Source organism: Apis florea, unplaced genomic scaffold (genome assembly GCF_048593485.1).
Source record: "Apis florea isolate Af1SG1 unplaced genomic scaffold, ASM4859348v1 contig_3203_pilon, whole genome shotgun sequence".
NCBI classification, from domain to species: domain Eukaryota; kingdom Metazoa; phylum Arthropoda; class Insecta; order Hymenoptera; family Apidae; genus Apis; species Apis florea.
The window spans coordinates 4,572,499-4,595,118 of record NW_028256723.1 but is presented as its reverse complement, the minus strand read 5'-3'; the positions used below and the strand labels follow the sequence as shown (position 1 = coordinate 4,595,118).

General features: G+C 38.0%; 1 protein-coding gene across 8 annotated transcripts in view; it reads right to left on the bottom strand.

The window, feature by feature from the left end:
* LOC100871615 (uncharacterized) overlaps positions 1 to 22,620 on the bottom strand; it is a 503,962-nt gene that overhangs the window by 194,319 nt on the left and 287,023 nt on the right. For all 8 annotated transcript variants that reach the window (XM_086911195.1, XM_086911193.1, XM_086911188.1 and 5 more), the window contains 2 exons: positions 10,126 to 10,329; positions 9,366 to 9,533 (listed from right to left, as the gene is read on the bottom strand). In XM_086911195.1, the coding sequence (XP_086767321.1) occupies positions 9,366 to 9,533; positions 10,126 to 10,329 (372 nt within the window). The remainder of the gene's footprint in view (positions 1 to 9,365; positions 9,534 to 10,125; positions 10,330 to 22,620) is intronic.

Here is a 22,620-nt window from a genome sequence, read left to right as displayed (position 1 = left end):
CTGGATTAAAATCTATTAACTTAGCGATCGCAACTTCGCCGCTGTGTGCAATTGCGTGTACGTGTGGCGATTACCTGCGACTAATTCGCGAAAATTACATTTAAACAATGTTGTTCATCGATGATACGCTTGAATCCCACGGTATACGTACAATAATAAATAAATAAAGTGATTGTCGTGAAAAAATTTTTCAGGATAAAATGAAAATTGGATATTTAAATATATATATAAAAAAAAATATGTAATTCGTGTATTTTGATTATTTTTTTTTTTTTTTTTTTTTGGACGAGAAGAGAAACCGAGAACTGAATAATTGAGGAGGAACGTTGAAATTTGTTGTATGAAAAAAAAAGAAATATAATGGATTTGGAGAGAAAAAGCTATAATAACAGAGATCCAATAAAGAAAATTAATTACAGCTTAACCGAGCGAAGTCTCTAATGTTTCTGACGATATATAATTTTATAGTCCATTGTAATAATGTCTCTTTAATTATGTGCCTTATAAACGTGTATCCTATAAAAATTCTTTTTCTATAAGCTTTTGCTCGATGGAGCTATAGCCATAGATCGAAACAGATCCATTAAGTGTATTCAACAGACTAAATACTAAAACTATACTATAATAGCGGTTTATTACAAACTACGACATTGACACACGATGACGTACGTACCTGTGAAGTAAATGGGCCTGGACAGAGCTGCGCGTGTGAAGGAATGTGCAGAAGAGAAAAGTGCGTTAGTGCGGCGAGGTTAGGCTAGGTGCGCGCGCGAATTCGAACGTGCTGTTAAAAGTGATACAAGCTGTCATGATAAACGGAAAAAAAATCGTGTGACGCGTAAATGGTGATAGAAGAAAGAAAGAAAAAAAAAAAGAATGAAAAGGAAAAAAGAAATAATAAACGAATGATGCTGAATGACACACGTTCGCTCGTCGCACGTTGAAAGATAACCACGATGTAACGAGATCACATGGCCTAGATTATGAAGAATCGATAATTAGATCGTTCGAGCTCGGTTTCCGCGTTGACAGTTGTTGGAAAGTTTGCTCATTAACGCGAGCCTCGTTCTTTTTTCTTTCACTATATTTCTCTTTTTTGGTGAAATTCTGAACTCTAATATAGAAAATATTGCGTAAGTATATTGATATAATAACAACAAATATCAATATCATTAATTTGATGCTATTTTCACGAAGCTTAGTTTTACGGTAACAAAATCAGGCAAAAAAACTTCACCTAACCTAGTCAGTCTCGAAAGACAACGACGACGACAATTCGACAACGCTTAGAATTACTAGAAATATAAATAATGTAGCAAATTTCGTACACATGGATTGTTGACTATGGTTACGCTAGAATTAACCAACAACGTTGGTCAACACCAACGTGAATTACAAATGAAGACCGTTTCTCTTCTGTGCACGTGAACGTTACTCGATATTTTCCGTAATAAGCGGTGATAATTGCTTAATTAAAGCGAAGCGTGAAACGCGCAATGCGTTCCTGTCAACGACAGCCGCGTCCGTCCCGTATCTTGGACGATTTTACCGTCGAAACGTACAATTCGTTGCAGTTATTGAACAATCCGCCGGCATTGTTCGAGTGTTGGGAACACCTGTAACGCTCAATTACGAAGTCGATAGACCGTGTTGACGAGAAAAATGCCCGCCGCGACATCTCGTGACTCCTCGATGAGTTATCCCTGTGCATTTATTGGCGAGGACATAATACGGGCTTGGATACGAACGTATTAAGTTTTTATTTGATTTCTTCTCTGTTCATATTTTCGAGTCGAAAATATTTGATATAAAATTTATACGTTTGTTATACACACTATATATTTTTTAATATTCCGTGACAATATTTTAAATTTTTCTCGTTATCTCTCCCTTTATTAAAAGTTAATCTCCATCGGGCATTTTCCATTATCCGATGTGAAAAATTATCATCGTCATTTATCGTTAAAATAACAATTTCCAGTTTATAGTATATATATATATATATATTATAGTATATATATAGTTATAGTATATATATATATATATTATTCCATCTGTTATCGAGGAAAAATTAGATTAGATATATTTATTGATTTTAATTACTTCAAAAATAACATTCTCTTCTTTCGATCAATCGAAAAAGAAAATAGAATATCAATTCGTCATTGCGTTAAATTTCCAAAATCGAAACATTAGAATATTCATTCTTCCATTATTTAAATGAACAAATTTGCAATCTGCAAAACTATACTTGGCGGTTAACGATGCGCGAAGCGCAGATTATTGCTAAACTGCGACAACAATAACGGTATCGAGGGATCGTCATGGCTGTCAGCGACGTAGATGTAGATTATAATCGTTTATCGGTTGACCTTTTATTTCGTTTCTAGACAAAATCGTTTTACACGGTACACGGCATAATGCTAGCCGGAGGCAAACGCGACGCCCGCATCGAGTTAAAATCGATTGTGTTGCCAGGATGACGGTCAACGCGACGTCATTGACTGCGGTTCAAATCGCATTGTGATATGTGATGGATTACCGTTTATATCGAAGCGTACATCAAATCGAAATCAATTTTCTTTCGCGATCGCCAGAATTATCTTCGTTCAATGTAACCAGCCAACCGTTCCTACCAACCGTTGAATATGGAAAATTGTTTAACTTCAGAAGCATTGTTATAGTTTGTAACGGCCTCCAAATATCCTTCCATCGTGAGAAATATTAACGCATAATTGATTTAACGTTGCCTCTACGTTGTTCGACATCATAAGAAAAATATTATTCATTCATTATCGAATCCTTTTTAAATTATATATATTTCTTTAATTACAAGCTTTCTTTCTTGAATAAATTAAAAAGTATGCTACAAATATGCTAGATGTATATATCCTATTCGATATAATTATATAAAATAAGAGAAAAATTAAAAGGAAAGAAAATTTGTATTATTCTCCACTTCTCTAAATGAGTAACCATTTTTTTCATTACCTATTTCATCCCAATAATGCACTCGCACCGAATATTCGACCAATTTAATTTCTCTAATCTCTTCTCTGAATCCCAACCAGCAACTGGTCCGAATTAGCATCGTTAAAATTGGCGAAACTCGTTTCACCCTCGACAGGGAAGGACACTTCACACAGGGCGCTTATTTATTCACACGTTTAATTCTATCGATAGAACGTGGACAAAGTGGAAGTTTAGTCAATCGCCACTAACCAATCGCGGATCGTATTGGCCGGCGGTGGACAAAGGGGCCGAACCAGGTTATATCCCTGGTCCGTGGATAGAGTTAGTCAGATGTTGGCAAGGGTGCACAAGGTGGCCGACACTGACTTGATGCGGTTAGCGATTCGCGCTGCTAACTCGATTTGATGCTCTAATGCCTTCGTCACGTCCGACGTTGCCGCGTATTCATGTAAATACGAATTATTTCGTCCGCAGGAGTCGCTGCGGTCGAGACGTTCGTTGACCAGCACTGCTCGACCATTCCTTCCTCGTGCAAATTCATTTGCGAGTCGATTCCAGAATTGCAGTGGTATCATCATTTGGGATAATAAATTTATTTCCATTTTATCCTTTTATATTTGGAATGCGGAATATCGTATGTATAAATATGATGTACGTGTTTATTAATAAAGAAGAAGAAGAAGTTAAATTTTATTGATAATTTAAATTTTATTTATCTAGTTTATAAAGAATTATGAATAATGCATTTACGTTTTTTAATAAAAGAGGATGATAACAACAAGGGATGATTGTATTTTAAATATTAATTTAAAGCACACTTTTTAAACCCAACCCTTTGATGCTTACGAAATTAGAATTTTATTGTTGAAAAAAGGAAAAAAAAATTATTTGCAATTTTTATACAGAGGGTAAAGTAAATCTGGTTAATTTAAAAAAGGCAACTTCGAAATACAGTTTAAATGAAAAATGAATTCGAAAAAGGAGAGTTATGAAATTTGTTTGTTTTCTCAATGGAAAAACTAGGTTATGAAGTTCAATTCCCTGTAAAAAAAAAAAAAAAAAAGTATGTTGCTCGAATCAAAAAGGATCGCCTTTCCGAATAATTCATAAGAATTCATAAAAAAAACAAGATATACATATTTTTAAATACATTTGAAAAAAGGAAAATAAAATTAAACAGACCCTTTATTTTATCCCCTAAATATTATAGTACTTTAAATATTTTATGTGCAATATTTATCCACGTTATTTACGTATACATTTAAATTTTCCACACGAACGTTTATAAAATTTGATAAAAAATTTTTCCTCTCTTGGAAACGAAATTTTAATTGCAGAGAATTAAACAGCCTCGACGAATTATAAACTGGAAACTTTGAAATTTAAGAATATCGGTTTAACTATTTATCTAATGCCAACATCATCGCTTATCATTTTTATTCCTACGTTATTTCTACGTATGTAACAGTGGTTCGTTAAGAATCTCGTTCCCCGATGGTAACATTCGATAAGATTCGCCCTGTTAAAGTTTCCATGGACGGGGAGGGAGTATGAGGGGAATTCTCTATTTGGTTTTGTCGAAACGTATAACGATTAAGCTCAATATTAGGTTACCGCGTGCCCGTAGATTTTCTGGTTGGAACGAAGCGGAAGAAGTGCAACGGTAACGATAATGGCGGACACAGACTATTGGCATAGTTTTCAAGTGGTGCTTAAAATTATTCCTATTTCGAGAAACCTGGCCACGATCCAGGCTGTCTCGTATCTTTTAGATAAGGTCCACAATTTACACCGAAAGAAAAAGGAAAAAGAGAAAAATATCTAGCGAGGAAATAAGAGCGAGGTTAAATTTTCTTCTGATGCAGCACAAATTTTTGACATTTTTATACACGTATTTCTCGTTTTAAAAGATACCAGTTCTATGTATGAAATTATTAATAGGTACGAAAATTTTTGTAAAATTTATATTGATACATATTTATTATATCCTATTGTGTTAACACAAATAGACTATATATTATTTATTTACAATACTCCAGAGCGTTCCTAATTCCTAGATTTATAATTGAACACTTATCTGGACAAATAAGATATATTTTTAATTTCGAAAATTCGATGTCGATTTGAATTAAAATTTGTTTAATATAAAATCAGTAATTTTTTTTAAATTATACGTATACTTTCTAACCTTAAAATTGCTATTTTTGAATTCCGCTGTTCGACACTATCGAGAAGATATAGAAATGGGTCAAAAATTTTGGGTGTCCGATAAAAAAAAATCGAGATTCAACCTCCAGAGAGAGAGAGAGAGAGAGAGAGAGAGAGAGAGAGAGAGAGAGAGAGAGAGAGAGAGAGAGAGAGAGAGAGAGAGAGAGAGAGAGAGAGAGAGATGGAAAAAAAATATTTAATCCCATTCACGATCGATACCAGTGTCTGTGACATCTTTTCCTCCTCTATTCGTTTTTCCGTTTTTCCTGTAATTTATACGCTTTCCCAGCGATCGTATTTCACATTAAACTGCCGACCGAATGGATCAGATGTGCACGGCCTCGTTCAAAGATGCGGCTCTGTTGGCCGCATTATTTGCAATTTAAATAATCCGACAGATCGGTAATTAATCGTCCGGTCCCCGACATTTTTTCCCCCTTTGGAATAAGCTAATATCGGCCCAGGATTTACATTGGTATATACGCGGATCCGAATGGACACACACGATCGGGGCGCAGTTAAATTTTCTAGGGCAATCGCCTCCAATCGATATTATATTTGTTGGCTCGCGGTTTCGTTTCAGGAAATTAAATTCTGCGATCCAGAGGCCCACCCATCTCTGGTGGATACACGTGTTCTTTGATTCACCGCCTTAATTGCCTCCTCGAATCTTTTTATTTCGACGGTAATTGAAACGGTAATGGGGAATTTTTTTGCGTGATCGAACGTCGACGAACGAGAGACACTTTTCGAAATGTGCTATACACTATAAATCAATGGTCATGATAAACATTGATTGACAATCGTTTGAGAAATATCGTTTGAGATTTTTTATTGGAAACATTTTATATTGAAATTTATATTGAAACTGATAGAAGAAGATTAGCATTTATATCTTTGCCAAGATCTGTAATTCGAGTTTGAATCTTAAACGCTATATTGCCTGTCGGAATATCCCTGCGGTCTAATGGAGATATCTCGTGGCATCTATTAGCAAATGGTTCCCAATGGTCAGCGCTTGCCCGCGTTAACCCTGTGCTCGCCTTCCTCAGAAAGACGATTGATATTACATTAGATCAGCATAGTCTAATATAGGCCAGTCGAAAACCGTGTTATAGAATTGCTGGTCGCAAGGGGATTAGCGGAATTATATTCCTAAAGGATCATAAACTTAGTAGGCATTAAATGTAGCAAATATATATATATAGAACTTTTAAAACATAAGTTGAGTTAATATATTCGCCGTCACGAGTATACTCGTTTAAATTTGTTCTAATGTAAAACATTTTGCATTAGCAAAATCTTTTTTGAGTCATCTTCTTTTTACCCGTGATTTCTGATCGTTGCGTGCGAATACGAAAAAGGATTGTGAAATTCCCATTACTAATAATGAAACAAACGCAAACATTCAAAACAGTAATGGCAATAGGAATGATATCACATGGTTTGATCCTAGCAGTGAATAAAGATTGTGCGAGTTTATACAAAATTTATAACATAATCCTTCTCCTAAATTAACCTAACTTTCTTGCATCAAATACACTCTTCGCCTTCCTCCCTCGAATGTTAAATTGATTCTACAATTTCTCATTTCACGGTCCGAAAATAAATTTAACCAATCCTCACGGAACAGGACACGGTAGTCTAACCGGAGGCGACACACGCACCATCAAATATCCACATCCGTCCCATCGTCGCTCACGTGTCACTGATACGTCAACGTCAAGAAGTTTGATCTAGCGATCCGCTTTAACAGAGCGCCCTCTCTATGCCCAGGAGGCAAACGTTCAATCGAGTATCCATGTTCGCCGCGTCGCGCCATCTACGTACCCAACTTTACGTACGCGATCCAAGAACGCCTCTACATAGCCGTAGCTCTATGCCGGGTCTTAATCCACGCCGCTAATTTCCACGGAATCTACGCGTAATGGGATCACACTTCGCCAAGCAGAGGCAATGACTGGCGGAGCGGCAAATTCCCGGACGAAACGATCCGTATCCGTGCGGTGCTCGATCTTTGGCCCTCGCTACTCTTCCCTCCTTCTCCCCCTAAGTTGTCTTCTCTCGTACCGTCATAGTTGTTTCGCGATATCGGCAGACGACTAATTGGGGTTCCGGCGTCAACGAAACACCCCGGCTAAACGAGATTCGACGAAATTTCGTTTAAAAGTTTGGCAACCAGACTCGTCGACCACCACGTCGAAAACTCGACGACGTCGGGCCACGATAGGGCAGGAACTCGAGAAGCCGCAAAGCTACTTTCTCATCTCCGTGGTAACGCTAAAACTGCGTTACACTGGCAAACGTTGTCCCGCGACCAGCCTAGGCCTAAATACCCACGACATTCCGAAACAATATAGCCGCTCGGCTAACTTCTACGCTGACCTACGTGGCAACCAACCCGGCCTCGCAACTACTAACTCGGTTACGCTCGAGGCTCTTCGACTGTCCCTACCATTGCTTTCTTCTCTTCGCCCCCCCCCCCCCCCGCCCCTACCACCCGTTCCAAATGAGCTAAAGACAGCAGAAATATGTTTTATCATTCGTTGCGCATGGCTGGAAAGTTGAAGTTTTTTTTTCTCAATTTATGGACATGGAAACGTAGAAAGCAAACGTTATTTTCGTCGTATCAATTTCATGACCGATTACATCGATGAGCAACAATACTGAATCACGCAAACTTAACTCTCACAACCGAGAGTCCCTTGGTTATTTAACGAGCCGACGTATAAGGCAGTTTGCCGATTACGACACTGTTAACCGACGGAACAGTGGCGCGCCCTTTGAAACATTTGCCTTGATCTCACGATCCCCCTTTCCCCTTCTTTTCGCCTGCGGCCATTTCGCGAAGCATTGCAATTACGGTACCTCAGAATCGTGCAAATCGAGTGTAATTGTTCCACGGTAAAGATCTACGAGAATTTAAATCCTCTCGATGGATTCTTTGGTGAGTTGACTTATTCGATTCAAACTTTTCAAAAGAACTCATCGTATAAAATATTTTCGAAATTTATATCCATTATCTATTAATTTTTACAATTCAATTCCAAAAATTTTTAATAATACGTGCATATTTATAATTTTTTTTAAATAATTTAAAAAAAAATCTTAAAAATTCAAAAGACCAGAACTTCGACATTCATCGATAATTATTGGATGTGGAGGAACGACGTCGAATACATACGAGGAACAATACCTGGATAAAAATCGCGGATTCTTCCGGTCGAGCGGGGTGACTATTAATATTAAGCTTTTAACGAGGAACACGTTTACACGAAACCCGATTTAACTCCGGCCAGGGGCTCGATACCAGCCGGTAATCCTGTTAGTCTGGTAATCGTATTTGAGGCACGGATCGTTAACTTATCGCTCCGCGGGAAATTTTACGTTGCGATTTCCGGGACCGGTTGTGCTCGCGGCAATCAATGAATTTATCCGCGCGCGACTACCCAGTGTTTCGAAATGTGGATTTTCTAACTCTGTTATCAATGATATTCGATCGTAAGGATTTCCTAACTTCGTTGTTTTCAACGCGGTTGGTTAGCATTGGTCTTGACATATGGCGGTCTTTCTTTATTGCTTGTATGACATATTGAGAACTCTAATGATATAAAATTTTAAGAAATGATATTAATTATAATGCCTCGATTATTAAAAGTACGTATAATTTTACTCTATGTTGACATAACCTCAATAAAATTATCGATCGATCGATAATAATAATGATTTTTAACACGCTACGTATAATTTCACACTTCCCCGATTTTGATATTCGATTTCAAATTTTCTAACCTCTCTTGTGCGTAATTATGCTCATTATCTTATTTGATCGTTCTAAATACGTGATTCGAAACATTTCCAAATCTAAAATGTGCTTTAATTCCACTATCCTCCATAATGTTCAAATTTTAATCTCAATATCCGTAACGATATCTTTATTTTTTTCGACAGTTTTACTCTCAAAACTATAAAATTGTGCAAACCTCGCCAATCTCGTTACGCACAACTTCATCACGTCTTTCTAATGTATCGTTATATATCGTACAGCATGATGTTCTCGAATTTGCCGGCAGATGGAGTGACTGCATGCAATGGACAAAAATAATACGACAAACGGTGCATGATGCAATGACAGGCAATGATAATGACGCGAGAAATAGTAAGGAGCGAACAGGTATACTTACCATTGGTGAGATGCATGCGAGAATGCTCGTCTGGAAAGACGGTTTCGGAACGATCGCTAGCCGTGGAACTGCTGCTCAAAGCGCTGGTGTGACCTCGCCGCGTTCGTCGCCCCAAGGTCCCTCCGCCGGTGCTCGTCTTTTTCGATGGCGCCGCATAAACCGTTTCACCTGCGATGTATCAGAATCGTTGGAATATCTTTGGATACATTAGAATATCATTCGGAGAGAGACTTCCGGCAGTCAAAGCGAGGCGGAATTTGAAGATGGTACGCGCTTTTGAAGGGAAATATAAATTTTGAATGACTGTGCCTGTTTATTTAGGCAGTTGAGAGAAGAGATAAAAATAAAAGAGAGAAAAATGTGGGAATAAAATTCTCAACAATACTATTCGAATAATTCTAAGAAAATGTGGAAAATATGAAGAAAAATTTTTTTCAATATTACTGTTCGAATTGAAAATCAAATCGCAATGTTTAAACGCATTTTTAGATATAATTCTGAAAGAACGAGCGTGCAACCGACTACGTAAATTGTCGATACAGCGGAAGGTTAATATTTACAAAAGCCGGAGACGAGATATCACGAATGTTATTTCGAACCACTGGTAGCGAGCTCTTGCATTAATCACGTCGACCGGGTTGACTCGCAACATAACGGGTCTCGTCTCGTGACATTTGTAAGTATCGTCTACATTGCAAGCGTGAACGCGCGAGCGCATCAGCGAACGTAGCTCCGCTCGTGCCTCTAATTAACTCCGCACCGTTGCCATTGCGGGACCTCTCCGATGATATGCTCCCGTTGTAATGATGCCGGCGGGAGTTGGTATTCTCCAGGGGAAACGGAGACGCCTGTCGATGATTCGGCGTCAAAGTTGGTGGTGGCGTTGGAAACGGTGTTGTCGGATTATCGGTGGTCGCTGCGCCCTCTGTGTCCGACCCCGTACGATACGATCGGTCACCAACACCTGCAAGCAGTAAATTTTGCATGGTTTTTAGCGTTTCGCATTGACAAAGGTAATTTCGGGGGTTTCGTGATTTTTTGCACACAGTTTTTTGGAGGCGAGTGATGTATCAAAAAATTGAAATTGTATTTTTCACTATCGTATAATAAAAATTGCTCCCTCAAAAAATGTATAGAATCAAGTTATTTTTATCGGCCACTTTCTCTTTACTAAAATATAAATATTTTGTTTTTCTAGATTATATTTCGCAGACCATTTCAAGAGACCATTAATTTTCTCCTCGCCAAAACAAGCATCCCTAAACTCCCCTTCGATTTCCTTTCCCACTAGATTCCATTAACTCATAGACAAAGGGTCGGCTGTATCCTCAGCGGGCCACGTCGAGCCTATCCCAACGCGTCTGCTCTTAAATGCAGCCTCATTGTTATCGGCTTGTCCATCGAATCGAACGAGTATCGCCCCCTATGATTGTTCAAGATCAAACCGGGATGTAAACGTGATCGTCGAACGGCAGATTCCTGATTTCGTCGTCGTTCGATGACTTATGGACAGTGTTGTGTACTCCGTGGCTGTAGTCATCGACACGTTTAGCGCGCGTTTCAGCTGGTAGAGGGCGTACGCTCAAAAACCATCTCGAGAATGGCTTTCGCGATATGGCTATCATTTCGTTTTATTGCCGCGTTACTTGGAAAGCTTCGATTTGCCTCGTCAAGCTATTCTTTCGTCCGTTTCATAGGCAGCTTGCACAGCCACTTCGACTCACGTTGCTTTAACTTCGCGTTTGCTTAAGACTACGAGCACAAGTTCTTCTTTGAATCGCCACGGCGCTGTTGTCGCGAAAACGTTCTGATTCGGGTACGTTTCGTTTCTATTAAACATCGTGGTAAGATATAAAAGTTTCCATTGTACAATGTAAATCATTAATCAATTACCAAAAATAAAAAAAACAAAATTAGAAACAATTAAATTCTGTTTACAATAACTATTATATTTCTTTTATACAGAAATAAATATCTACATACGTATATGAATAGTGATCATTTAAGAGGTTAACTGGTTTTTTGCAGTCCCTTACCTTTCGCAAGAACAACGAAAATGTACCAAAAAACATATTACACATCACATCCGATAGCCGTTGCTTCGAATCATTCCAATTTCACTCGAATCGTTACTCGTGGGCTCGTACGACACCCGTCACGTACCATCGTATCCTGTTTACGCGCAGGCATCCTGTGCGCTACCTATTGGCTGTGACAATCGGCGCGCATCACAGCAGCCAACGGTTCATCAACCGTCGGAATATTCTTGTCGACGACGCTTGATGGTCCATGACGCGAAAATGACAGTGCGCGTAGCTCGATTCGACGATACTTTGGTTTAAGTATATCTAACATTTAGATTGCGGCTCAACAATTCAATAGACGTGACTCTGTTTTAATTCAAGACGGATTGTTGACGATGATTTCGTTCTTGGAGATTTTTGGAGAATATGATTCGCTTTAATTGAATACTATACATGCACATTTTATTTTGACATATTTTTAAGATAAGACGTATACGTATAATGTTTCGCCTTTGCTTGGAATAAAATTAGAGGTTAGGTTTATTTCTTGATTGACAATAGCATTATGATAAGCAGTTAATGTATTATTTGTTTCTATAATTGTACAATATATAACGTATTATGTAAAAAATGATAATATTTCGTACTTTAATATTATTATTTAACCGTGATTCTAAATAATATCATCATAAGTATTATTGTATACCTGAATAAAAAAATTTATTCGTATAATTTCAAGTAATTTTAAAATATAAGAGAACAAAAGCAGAAAATCACGAATCAGAGTAACAACGTACGTTACAAAATACCCGAAATATCTCGGCTTAGCTAATCCTAACCTTAAAACGGCGAAAAACCGTACGAAAAAACTGTCTGGTTGTGTAAAAAAGTTAGTGGTGGATCGGGGAAACGTTACGATAAGAACTCTGGCTCGTTGGCTGGATTAGGAAGATGGTTAAAGCCAGTGTTTCGATAGCCTCGCTCCTATTTATCAGAGTGTAAAGAGGTGTGAGACTACGTGGCCGAGTACTTAAAAAGATCAACCGTGTTCCGCTATCCTTTTCATCCTTGTTCGCTATTTAACCTCGCCATATTATATCGAGAGCAATTTTTAACATAATTTCAAACAGATGTATGATTTTAACGTAATTATAATACCGTTTATACATTTTTGTATTGATAAAAATATTTTATCATAACGCTTCTTTTCTTTCTTCTTTTAATAATCAAATATTCGTTCTGCTTTTTTCAATTCGTTTTGTCAATAATTAACGCTGCCCTTATCACGACGGGTCAACTTGCTGTTATTATTTCTCGATATAACGCTTGGTCATATAGCTTGTTAATTCAACTGGAAAACAGGCGCATCGATATTCGTCTCGTTAATTGGCGGATAATTGCCCGTTCAAGGAACGCACGATGTAATATACCATTAAACTTTGTTCCACCGCGAAGGACAAAAGGGTAGCAAGATAGCTGGAAAAGATGGGCGCGACCAAAGAGTAAGGGGGTGGGGTTTAGTATGGAAGAGATGAGGGGATTGAATCTTGTCGGTAATTAATGAGGAAAGTTTTACAAATAGCCGAAGGCATAGTCACTAAACGCCTTAGCGAGACCGTGAATTCCATCCGCAAGCAAAATATCCCGCGAAAGTTAGTTTTTAATTGATAATTATCTTTCCCGGTATAAACGGTAATCAGCATTCCATTCCGTTTCCATTTCTGTCCATCTAATTGCTCTTTCTTCCCGCCGTTGAATTGTCTACAGGACAGAGAAAGAGAAACGAGAGGGAAGACGAGAGTTTCGAGGACTGTAAATAAATTGTGCGTATATATTTTGTGCGGCCCGGTAAAGTTTTGTTCCAGAGGGAGAGAGAAAGGTTTTGCAAGTATTCATACTGGGTGATAAAACTTACTTGATAAAAGAATGCTCTTGAATGCTCATTACTTCGTCGAGAAAAATAAAACGTATTGCAATACATCTTTTAAGAATTCTATTTATATTTATATATTACGTATTAAAATGTTTAATTTACAAACATTAGACATTAAGATTTTAGTAGTATTAAGCATGTTTTGCAAAATATTCATTGAAAATGACTCGTGTATTGTTGTATATACTTGTTGTTAGCAAACACATTCAAACATCTTCAGTACATTAAGCAACGTAACCTTTACTTCACTTTATAAGTATTATTCACCAAAATTCAAAACAAGTTTATACATTACTTACACACTTACACTTATTGTTAGCAAACAAATTCAAACATCTTCAAAGTATTTATCAAATCGGTGCTCAGATAGAATTAAAATGAGATAAGAAACTAAACTTTAATTTAACCAAACAAAATTACTTTACAAAATATCTAAAAGTATCCTAAAATATCATAACCAAAACCAAACTTTTAAACTCGAACCTAACCTAAAATGGTTAAATCGCTCATTAACCTCTTCCACAACATTAATTACTCACATTTAATTCTTCTCATTTCCCGACAATTTCACGAATTTCATGCTGATCTTCTACATCTCAATCTCGCTCAAAATGCCCATTTCGGTCCGCTTCATCGTGACAACGTTCCCGCGAGATCAAAGATCGGAAGCGAATCCAGCGAAGAAGGCATCGTGGCCACGATATAAAGAGAGATACGGGCAAGATGGGCAGCCGCGATAGCTCGAGACGTCTGAGAAAGCGAGTAGCCGAGGGTCGGGGCAGCGGCGCTGATATTGCTCGCATTAAACTTTCATATTCAATCTTGCCACCCACCGGTTCGGCTCTTTCCCTCGTTCCCTTAGCCGGAAGGTCGAGAGCAAGCTCAGCCCCACATGTAATTGTGTTATGCCCTCTTTTCCCTCCTCTCCCCTTCCACCATTTCTCCAGCTCTCCTTTTCGCGAGCTTTCTGCTCTTCTTCCCACCGCTACCCGACCCCAGCGCCAGTGACGTTTCTTACGCCTCGTTCTCGCAATTTCGTTGGCCGCGTTTTCTATAGATTGGATTTTCTAATTTGCGCTCTCGCCCTGGCTTCCGGCTTTATACAGTATACAAGCGAGAGTAGGTTTCGGGGCGGATGTTGAAAGTTGTGTGAAATACGATTTCGCAAAAGTCGTGGAGGTTAGAATCGGGAGATGGTCGGTGATATTTTTGGGTGCGCGTGTAAATTGCGAGGTGCGACGTTTGTAGGTTATGAATTTCTCAGTTGCTCGGTCGTTCGTATGATATTGGGATATGATAGAAAGGTTTTCATGTCGCGTATATCGATTGTATTTTTATCGATATTTTAAAACATAGTGGAAATATTTTTAATTTCTGAAATTCGGAATCTGAATTGAGTCGTGACTCTCCTCAATTTAAATTGGGTTATAATTAATAATAGAATGAATCAAAAAAGTACTATTCTAAAGAATATTTCATATATCATTCCAATAAAAACATAATCTAATAATAAGTTTTACTGCTCGATTTATGATACATCTAAAAAAAAACAAAAAAAAGAATATCATACTTATGAAAATTCAAGTCCATTTTTTACATGCTTGCCATCGCTAACGAGCACTCAACGTACAGGGAAAAACGATAGTACCACTCGACACCATACTCCTATTTCTTCCTGCCCCACCATCAACCTTGTCCATGGTTATTCTTTATTCCACGGTATCACGTGTCGCGTATTGTGGAACGTGTAACGACGCGTGGTACGCGAGTCAGGTAATAAAATCGATAGTCGAGCCGGTCAGTTTTGTCGCTGTCGCTCACACTTCCGGTCAGAAAACTAAATCGGCCCCGTATTCGAGGCCAGGGGCAGAAAAATAATAGTGTTGGAGCGTATTCATTCGATAGGCCGTGGCTAGTCCATAGAATCGCTTTGATACACGGTGGTGGCGCTCGCATCGCCATGTCTTGTTTATTGTACCGACCTGGCGTTGATTGGAAATATTGGTTCGTCGTTGTTTGCCGTTATTCCGGGCACGAAGTATCTCAGAACAATGTCCATGGTGGCGCAACAAGCGCCACTATTTGCCTTTTATTCCGAACAACGATCTTGCGAGACCCGTCGTTCTCAAAATCCGTCAATCATTCTGTCGTATTTATGGAGTTCTCGAAACAAATAACAGAACCTTGGGATTCATAGTATTACAGTGGCTCGATTTATCGTCATATTTCGAGAGGAGTTCACTTCGTTCGATCCCCTTTCGTGGTGTCCCGTTCACGAAGGGGCAGACAATGTACCGAGAAGGATGAAAAATGAGCCGACTATTTTTCTTCGATTCCTTCCTTCGATTGGACATAATACGTTGCTGGAAACGATTAGAACCACTCCCTCTATATAGCTATATTTTATCGGTCGATAAAGTATTCATTAGTTTCGATATCGACGTGGTATTGACTCTACGGTAGGAAGGTAGATGTAATCTGATGTTCTTGGAGGTTATGTCTGATTTTATTGACAGGTTAAATGGATTTCGCGAATTATAATTGCCCACGTAATTGACTCCATTGTAACGATTTATCGAAGCGAAAACGAATATAAATATATTTGGAAATTGAATATTTTGAAATTGAATATTCGTGAAATTATAATAATTTATTTGCTCAGCTATTAATTGAAGCTAATTCGAAAGTTTTATCTAATATAAAAATAAAATAAAAATATGCTTCTTTTCTCTAAAATAATAGAAAGTCTTTGCGATGATAATAAGATTAAGATTGAATTTTCTTCTACACTTTTTGAACAAATTTTCTGAAATCTTCTGATCGCATAATATCCAATAAACGCTTTTCTTCAATTCTCACGAAACACAACAATTTACAACAATTCATTCGTTATTCTTAACATATATATATACACACAAACTTTTGCACAACAAATTTGCACACAAAGTTTGACCTCTCCTGATACGCATAACCATCCAATAAACGCTCCTTTCAACTTGCTACGTACAGAAGACATCAATTTGCAACAATTCATTCAATATTCCAGCCGTATCCACGGTACGGAAGTTGTACACATCCTGCGAATCGGTGAAACGGAATTAGCGCGACGGGGGTTCCCCCGGGGGCGGCGAACTTTTCCAAGCAAGCTCGACGGAAAGCGAGCGTCCAAGGTGCATTCGATGACCGGGCGGCCGCGCTGTCATGGCAACGGTCCACCGCAAACAAAATCCACCCCCTCCGGGGGCCTCCGCGACGGTCCTCGGCCACGGAAGGAATTCCCGTCGAGCTGAAGAAAGCCTTCCCTTCCCTTCTTCCCCCCTCGCACTCAGTCAAAGACACGGGCCGCTGCGAATTCCGCTTCCGGCCACTGCCCGCCCCGGGATCAATCTTTGAGGGGCTTGTTCCAGGAAACTCGGGATCGCCTCGCTGAAAATTGTGGCCTCAACCGCCGAGGAAAATTTACGAGCTGCGATTTAGGGACCGGTCGGCAAGTGTTAAGATGTTAGGGGGGATGTTTCAAGTATTAGGATCGGGGGCACCGGCGAAGGGAGATTTGATTGTCGTGAAGGGTGAGAAAGCGGTTGCGTTGGAAGTGTTGAATTGGAATTGTTACGTAACGGGTTAATCGAGGCAATTGTTTGCCGCAATTGTTCGAGATTGCGCATTTATTTTTTTTTTTTAATGTTTTTTTTTCATTTATTATCTTCGTGTCACTTTTATATGCTCTTTGAGAAACAATTACACGGATCTTTTTCTTTGTACTGGTCACACTTCGAGAAGTTTTTCATCCGAATTTATTGATTAATTGTTTTTATTAATTTTTTAACTTTATAACATCCTAATTATTAGATATTTAGTATCGTAATTAAACTGAAATAATTTTTTTTATCCAAACAGTTAACAAATTTTCTTAGATATTTGTACAATTATTTTAAAAGTTAATAATTTTTTTTTGTATATCATCAGATCGATACGAACGAACAATCAAAATGAATAGTGCGATCTAATTGCGATCCAGGATATCCGCGGCAGTCGACGAACTCCTCTAATTAGTTGCGAATAGTGTTACGTCCGAGAAGAATCCCTTCGATCGTGAAACCTGACGATTAATCTGGAACGTCGGTAATTTTATGCGTTTCGGCTAACGAACGTGGGGCATTCGACGAGGGTTGCGATGAAATATGACTGTCGGAAGATAAATTGGGGTTACGGCAAATTGCTGGCGCATCCAAAACTTGCTTAACCGTGATCGGTCCTCGCCGATAAATATACAAATTAGCGATAAAGAGGGGGTTGATGGAAAGAATTGTGTGAATTGTGGTCATCGAACTTTGGATTTTTCGAATCATTCGCTTCGTTCTTTTTTTTTCTTTTTTTTTTTTTTTAATTATTTGTGATTGACAGTAGTATAATTTATCGGGGCAAATTAGTCCTCTTCGTTCATTTATACAACTTTTCCTCTTTATTCTTTTATTACAAAGCATATTTAATTGCCTGCAAAATTTCTAAAAATTTCAATTCACGTTATTTATAATTAAATAAAGAGAAAGGGGGGGAGGACTGGTTAAAGAGGAAATAATAAAACGTTATAGAGGGCGACGCTGTGCACCAAATATGGCGCTATGCGCTAAATAATAATTAAATGCAATATTACATATTTATCAAATGCAAAGGGGCGGTAAGGAACAGCAAAATAATTCAAAAATAGCGTAGAAAACAAAGCTGAATATTAATTTATTTTTAATTTTAGAAATCGAGCCTCTTGCATCCTTCCTCGTATCGACTGTATTCGAAATAATTTCAACGAGGCGTAATTCCAAATTTGAAAGAAAGATCGATTTACAACGAGTCGAGTAATAAATCCATCGGTGAAAATTCTCGCCCATAAGTTAAACACGAATCCCCGAAATTTGAATAGCATCGACGCGTTCGAGGCTGGCCTTTCCCTCTCATAGCAGCCTAAATCAATATGAAGCTTTTACCCTGCGACGTAGGGGAGCCATCCGCAGAGCAGGACACGCTCGTAGTAGCAGGGAAATTCTGCTCATCGAGAGTCCTTACATATCGAAATTTAATATATATCGGGAGAGATGTGCTAACTATATAAGATTTCAATACATTCATACTTGTGAGAGAACGATTCTTATTCCTGTTAAGCGAGCAAAAATGTTGATAATTATTTCTTCGCATTATAACCGAGTGAAATTTGTATCTTGGATGAGAAGAAAATTTGTCGAACTTAAATTATTTAAGCAACTTGGTAAATAAGCGAGATTTAAAGATACAAAGTATTCTTCAGAAGAGTAACACTTTTCCAATCCAGTTCATTCTATTAATTTCTGAGGGATATATAAACAGAATCATTTCAATGTGAATGAAACCAGTGTTTTTTCTTTCCACGCGAGAGAAAATTAAAATCCGTGTACGAAAAAAGAAAAAAAAAAAAACGATCGAAATGACGCGAAAATGAAAATATAGAGAAATATAGAAAAGGAAAACAATAAGCACAATCATCGGGCGGGAGGAGGAGGAGGAGGAGGGGAGGAAGAAGAAAGGGAAATCACGTTCCATTCCCTTGAATGAATGGGGCCAATGGTTAAAACAATATCAAGTTTCATGGTCACGGTCCATCGAGGACGGGATTTTCCCGAATGTTACGTGGCTGCCCACGTAAAATATAAAAACACCACGCGCAGGAAAGCGCGTGTACACGTGTACACGCTCGAAGAAAGAGAGGAGAAAGGTGTGCAACAATCGTTGGAAAAATCGATTTCGAAACACGAGCCATCTCTCCTTGAAATGAATCCTTCCCCCCCCCCTTCCCTCATTCCCCCCTCTCTTCTTCCTTCATTCTCCTCATTCTTAATCGGCCGTTGGGCGAACGCGAGCCCATCCAACTTCTCCCCCTCCTTCACGCACGAAAAGAAGAGAGAGAAAGAGAAAGAGACAGAGAGATAGGGACGGTTGGGTTATCGTGAGGCGGCGCACGATAAAGAGGGGAGGAGGGAGAGAGGGAAGGAGGGGTAAAAATACGCGTAAGAGGTTTGTAGAGAGCCGGGGCGCACAATGTGTCTTTTTACTAACTGTCATATGCATAGGGAACAACGGGGGCCGTCTACACAGAGGCCGCTATCGAAAAGCAATTTCCGAGACGTCAAATGGAATGGAATCGAGTCGGGCCGGGAGGGGGGAAGGGAAGAAACTTTTGGTGACGTTTTCCGTTTGCGCGTGGATCGTGGCGGCTCGAGGATCGAGATCACTTTCTCGGGAGTGCGAGAGTAAGGAGAGAGAGAGAGAGAGAGAGAAAGAGAAAAAGAGGAGGAAAGAAAAAGGAGGAGGAGGAGGAGGAGAAAATAGGAGAGGAGAAGAGGGTGGGGGAAAAGAAAGGAGGAGTAACGAGGAAGAAATAACGGGGAGTGGGGGAAGGCGTATCTTCAACAGGTGAAAAGTGTCGTCCGTTGAAAAGGGCCACTCCTCGCTTCAACGTTCTCCCCACCATTCCTCTTCCTTCCGCTTCTTAAACCGCAAGCTCTTTCGTGAAAGAAACCGGCATCCATCGTTTGGAGAAAACGAGCCGCCTCGCTCCGTCGCCGAGTCGTAATAAGTCGATGCTGTTACAGTTTGGATTGTTTGATGCATTTTCTAAAAGAAACTTTTTTTCTTTTGTGCAAAATGCAGAAACAGAGACGTATTTTTAGGCGCCACGTGGCTGTTGGATTAATTAAGATTTGAAAAAAAGATTGGACGAGATTAGGGATATGATAAAAATCTAACGAAATTATTTCTCTGCAATTCGTCCCGCTGAAGATAAATTGATTAAATCTTCATTCGTGGAACGAATGTTTCTGACTCGATACGACAACAACAATGAACGAATTCGTTAAACGTACCGAAGATTTTTCATCTCCAAAATTATATTCGTTCTCGAATAATCTGAGAGGAGAAAACAAGCGCGTTTATTGTTTGATAAATCGGTAGAATTTGGCTCATCAAGTGTACAAATCATTCTAATTTCAATCTGTCATAAACCATTGAATTGCGTTTCAATTTTCGAAACGAACATTTGCCGGATCGAAAAATTTGCGAGAAAATCACCGCGAGAAACTCGTTAATGTTTCGAATAATCGATCTCGTCTTTGTATAAAAAAAAAAAAAAAAAAAAAAAAAAAAAGGAAACTTGAACGAAATATTCGAAACACGTACAATTCGAGGAAAAAAAAAAATAAAATAAAAAAACAACTATACTATACATCAAAGACGTCCAATTTGAAATATAACAAAGTTAACGCGAAATTCGAACGAAATTTATCTCTTCGTATCCGCGATTATCAGAGCGGATAGAATAACCGCGGGATTTCGACTAAAATAAACGCGTCTGTTGCATCGATTTTGCGGCGAAATAAAGCCACTGTCGAAACGGGAAGAGGGGGGAGGAGGAGGAGGAGGAAAGTCGCACGCACGATTGAACTCGAGCCTTTAAAGTAGGGCATCGAACCGATGAAACTTCCTTTCATGGAAGACAAGAAACGTTCTGGACGTTTCCGTAACGACGTTTAATCGCATTTCGCGCGGGCAAAAGTTCCTAAAGATGGTTCTCCTCCCCTCTTGCCACTTAACGAATCTTACGAATGCTTCACTCGTCGAGTGGCGCTACAATCGGTTCACTTAACCTGAGAAAGATAGCGAAAGAAACCAACTTAATTTTAAAGGTAGTCGTATGTTGATAGTGTGTGAAACAATGAAGATGAAAATCAAATATCAAATGTGAAAAGTGCTGATAATCCGTTTAACTTAACAAGAAAAGGTAGAAGAAAATCTGTTTTAATCTTGGAATAATTCGATTCGATAGAGCAGTAAGAAGATCTCTCGCTCTTGTAATATCGATCTGTTATGCATCTACTTCGCTTCACTTAACGCGAACTTAATTCAATTGGTTAATAAATAAACTACAATTGATATTTTTTTTTTACAACAAATTTTGTTTTGATCTATAAAATCGATCCTTTGATATAAAAAATTAAGAGTTTGTATAAACGAGAATTAATATAATAAAAATTAAATCTAATAAAAAAAAAAAAGAAATAACGAAAGAAATGTGCAAGTTTTTAGATTATTCTTACAAGGATATGATGGTACATAAAGCAATAGTGACGAGAATTAAATGTCAAATACGAAAGGTGGTTGCTGGTAGTGGCAATGTGTAATTTAAGAGGGAATGGGGATGGAATGGAGACTGAAAGGGAAAGTGCCACTTTGAACCCCTGGAGAGTCTTTCGTTGCTGTGATTAGGTTATATATGTTCGTGATGGAAGAACTAAGAAAAATTGCGCTTGACTTTTGAATGAAGTGGTTTTTTAGGTTAAGTGAGACTATTCAAGAATTGATTTGATATTATTGTATTAAATATTAATATACTGTATTATATCGTTTCCATTCTTTATCTTGTTCATTAATGAGCATATCTATTGATTAAAAATTATATTATATTATAATTATTTATCGAAATTGTATTTAAATTTTTAATATAATATTGAAAAACTTTATTCTCAATTCAATCTATTCTTTTTTGTGCGCGCTCTATTTCCTATTAACGTTTCGACGTCTATTACGAGGGAAATATTTTCGAAACATTTCGTTGTACAACTTGCAATGCTATGTTCGAGATGTTTTAAATTAGTTTTACGTCACCAGTGATTGCATAATTGTTACAACCGTTTATAGAACTTACATTCAACAACAAATCTGCATCTGTTTGTTCAACTCTCTAATAAAAGATTCGATGATCGATGAAAAACAACAAGTTATAGCAGCGAAATTTGTTATTTAACTCCGTTGCATTTTTAAAATGTCATTTTAAAAACTTTGCAAAAAATCGAATGCAAATCCTTGAAAAAATATGAATAAATTGTTTTAATTGAATGTATAATTAACGACGTTTATTTAACGAATCTATAGTATTTTTATTTCAGGAATTGCTGGAATCGATTTTATCATCGAGTATAAACATAACGGGGGAGGAGAAAAAAAAAAAAAAAATGAAACGAAAAAGTAGGTAAATATCCTGGCTGCTAGCCAAAGCAATAAATCAGTTGTATTAAAATGAAAAATAGAATTTTTATTCTCTCTCTACCAGCTATTTTTAAGAACACATTAATATTATCCTTGTAAAACGAATAACGATCTTTCATCATATTATAATTACCATAACAATCCCGTTTTCATTAATATAAAATAAATAACAAGAAATAATAAATCTAAAATATTTTTAAAAATTCGAAAAATTTTGATTAAAAAAAAA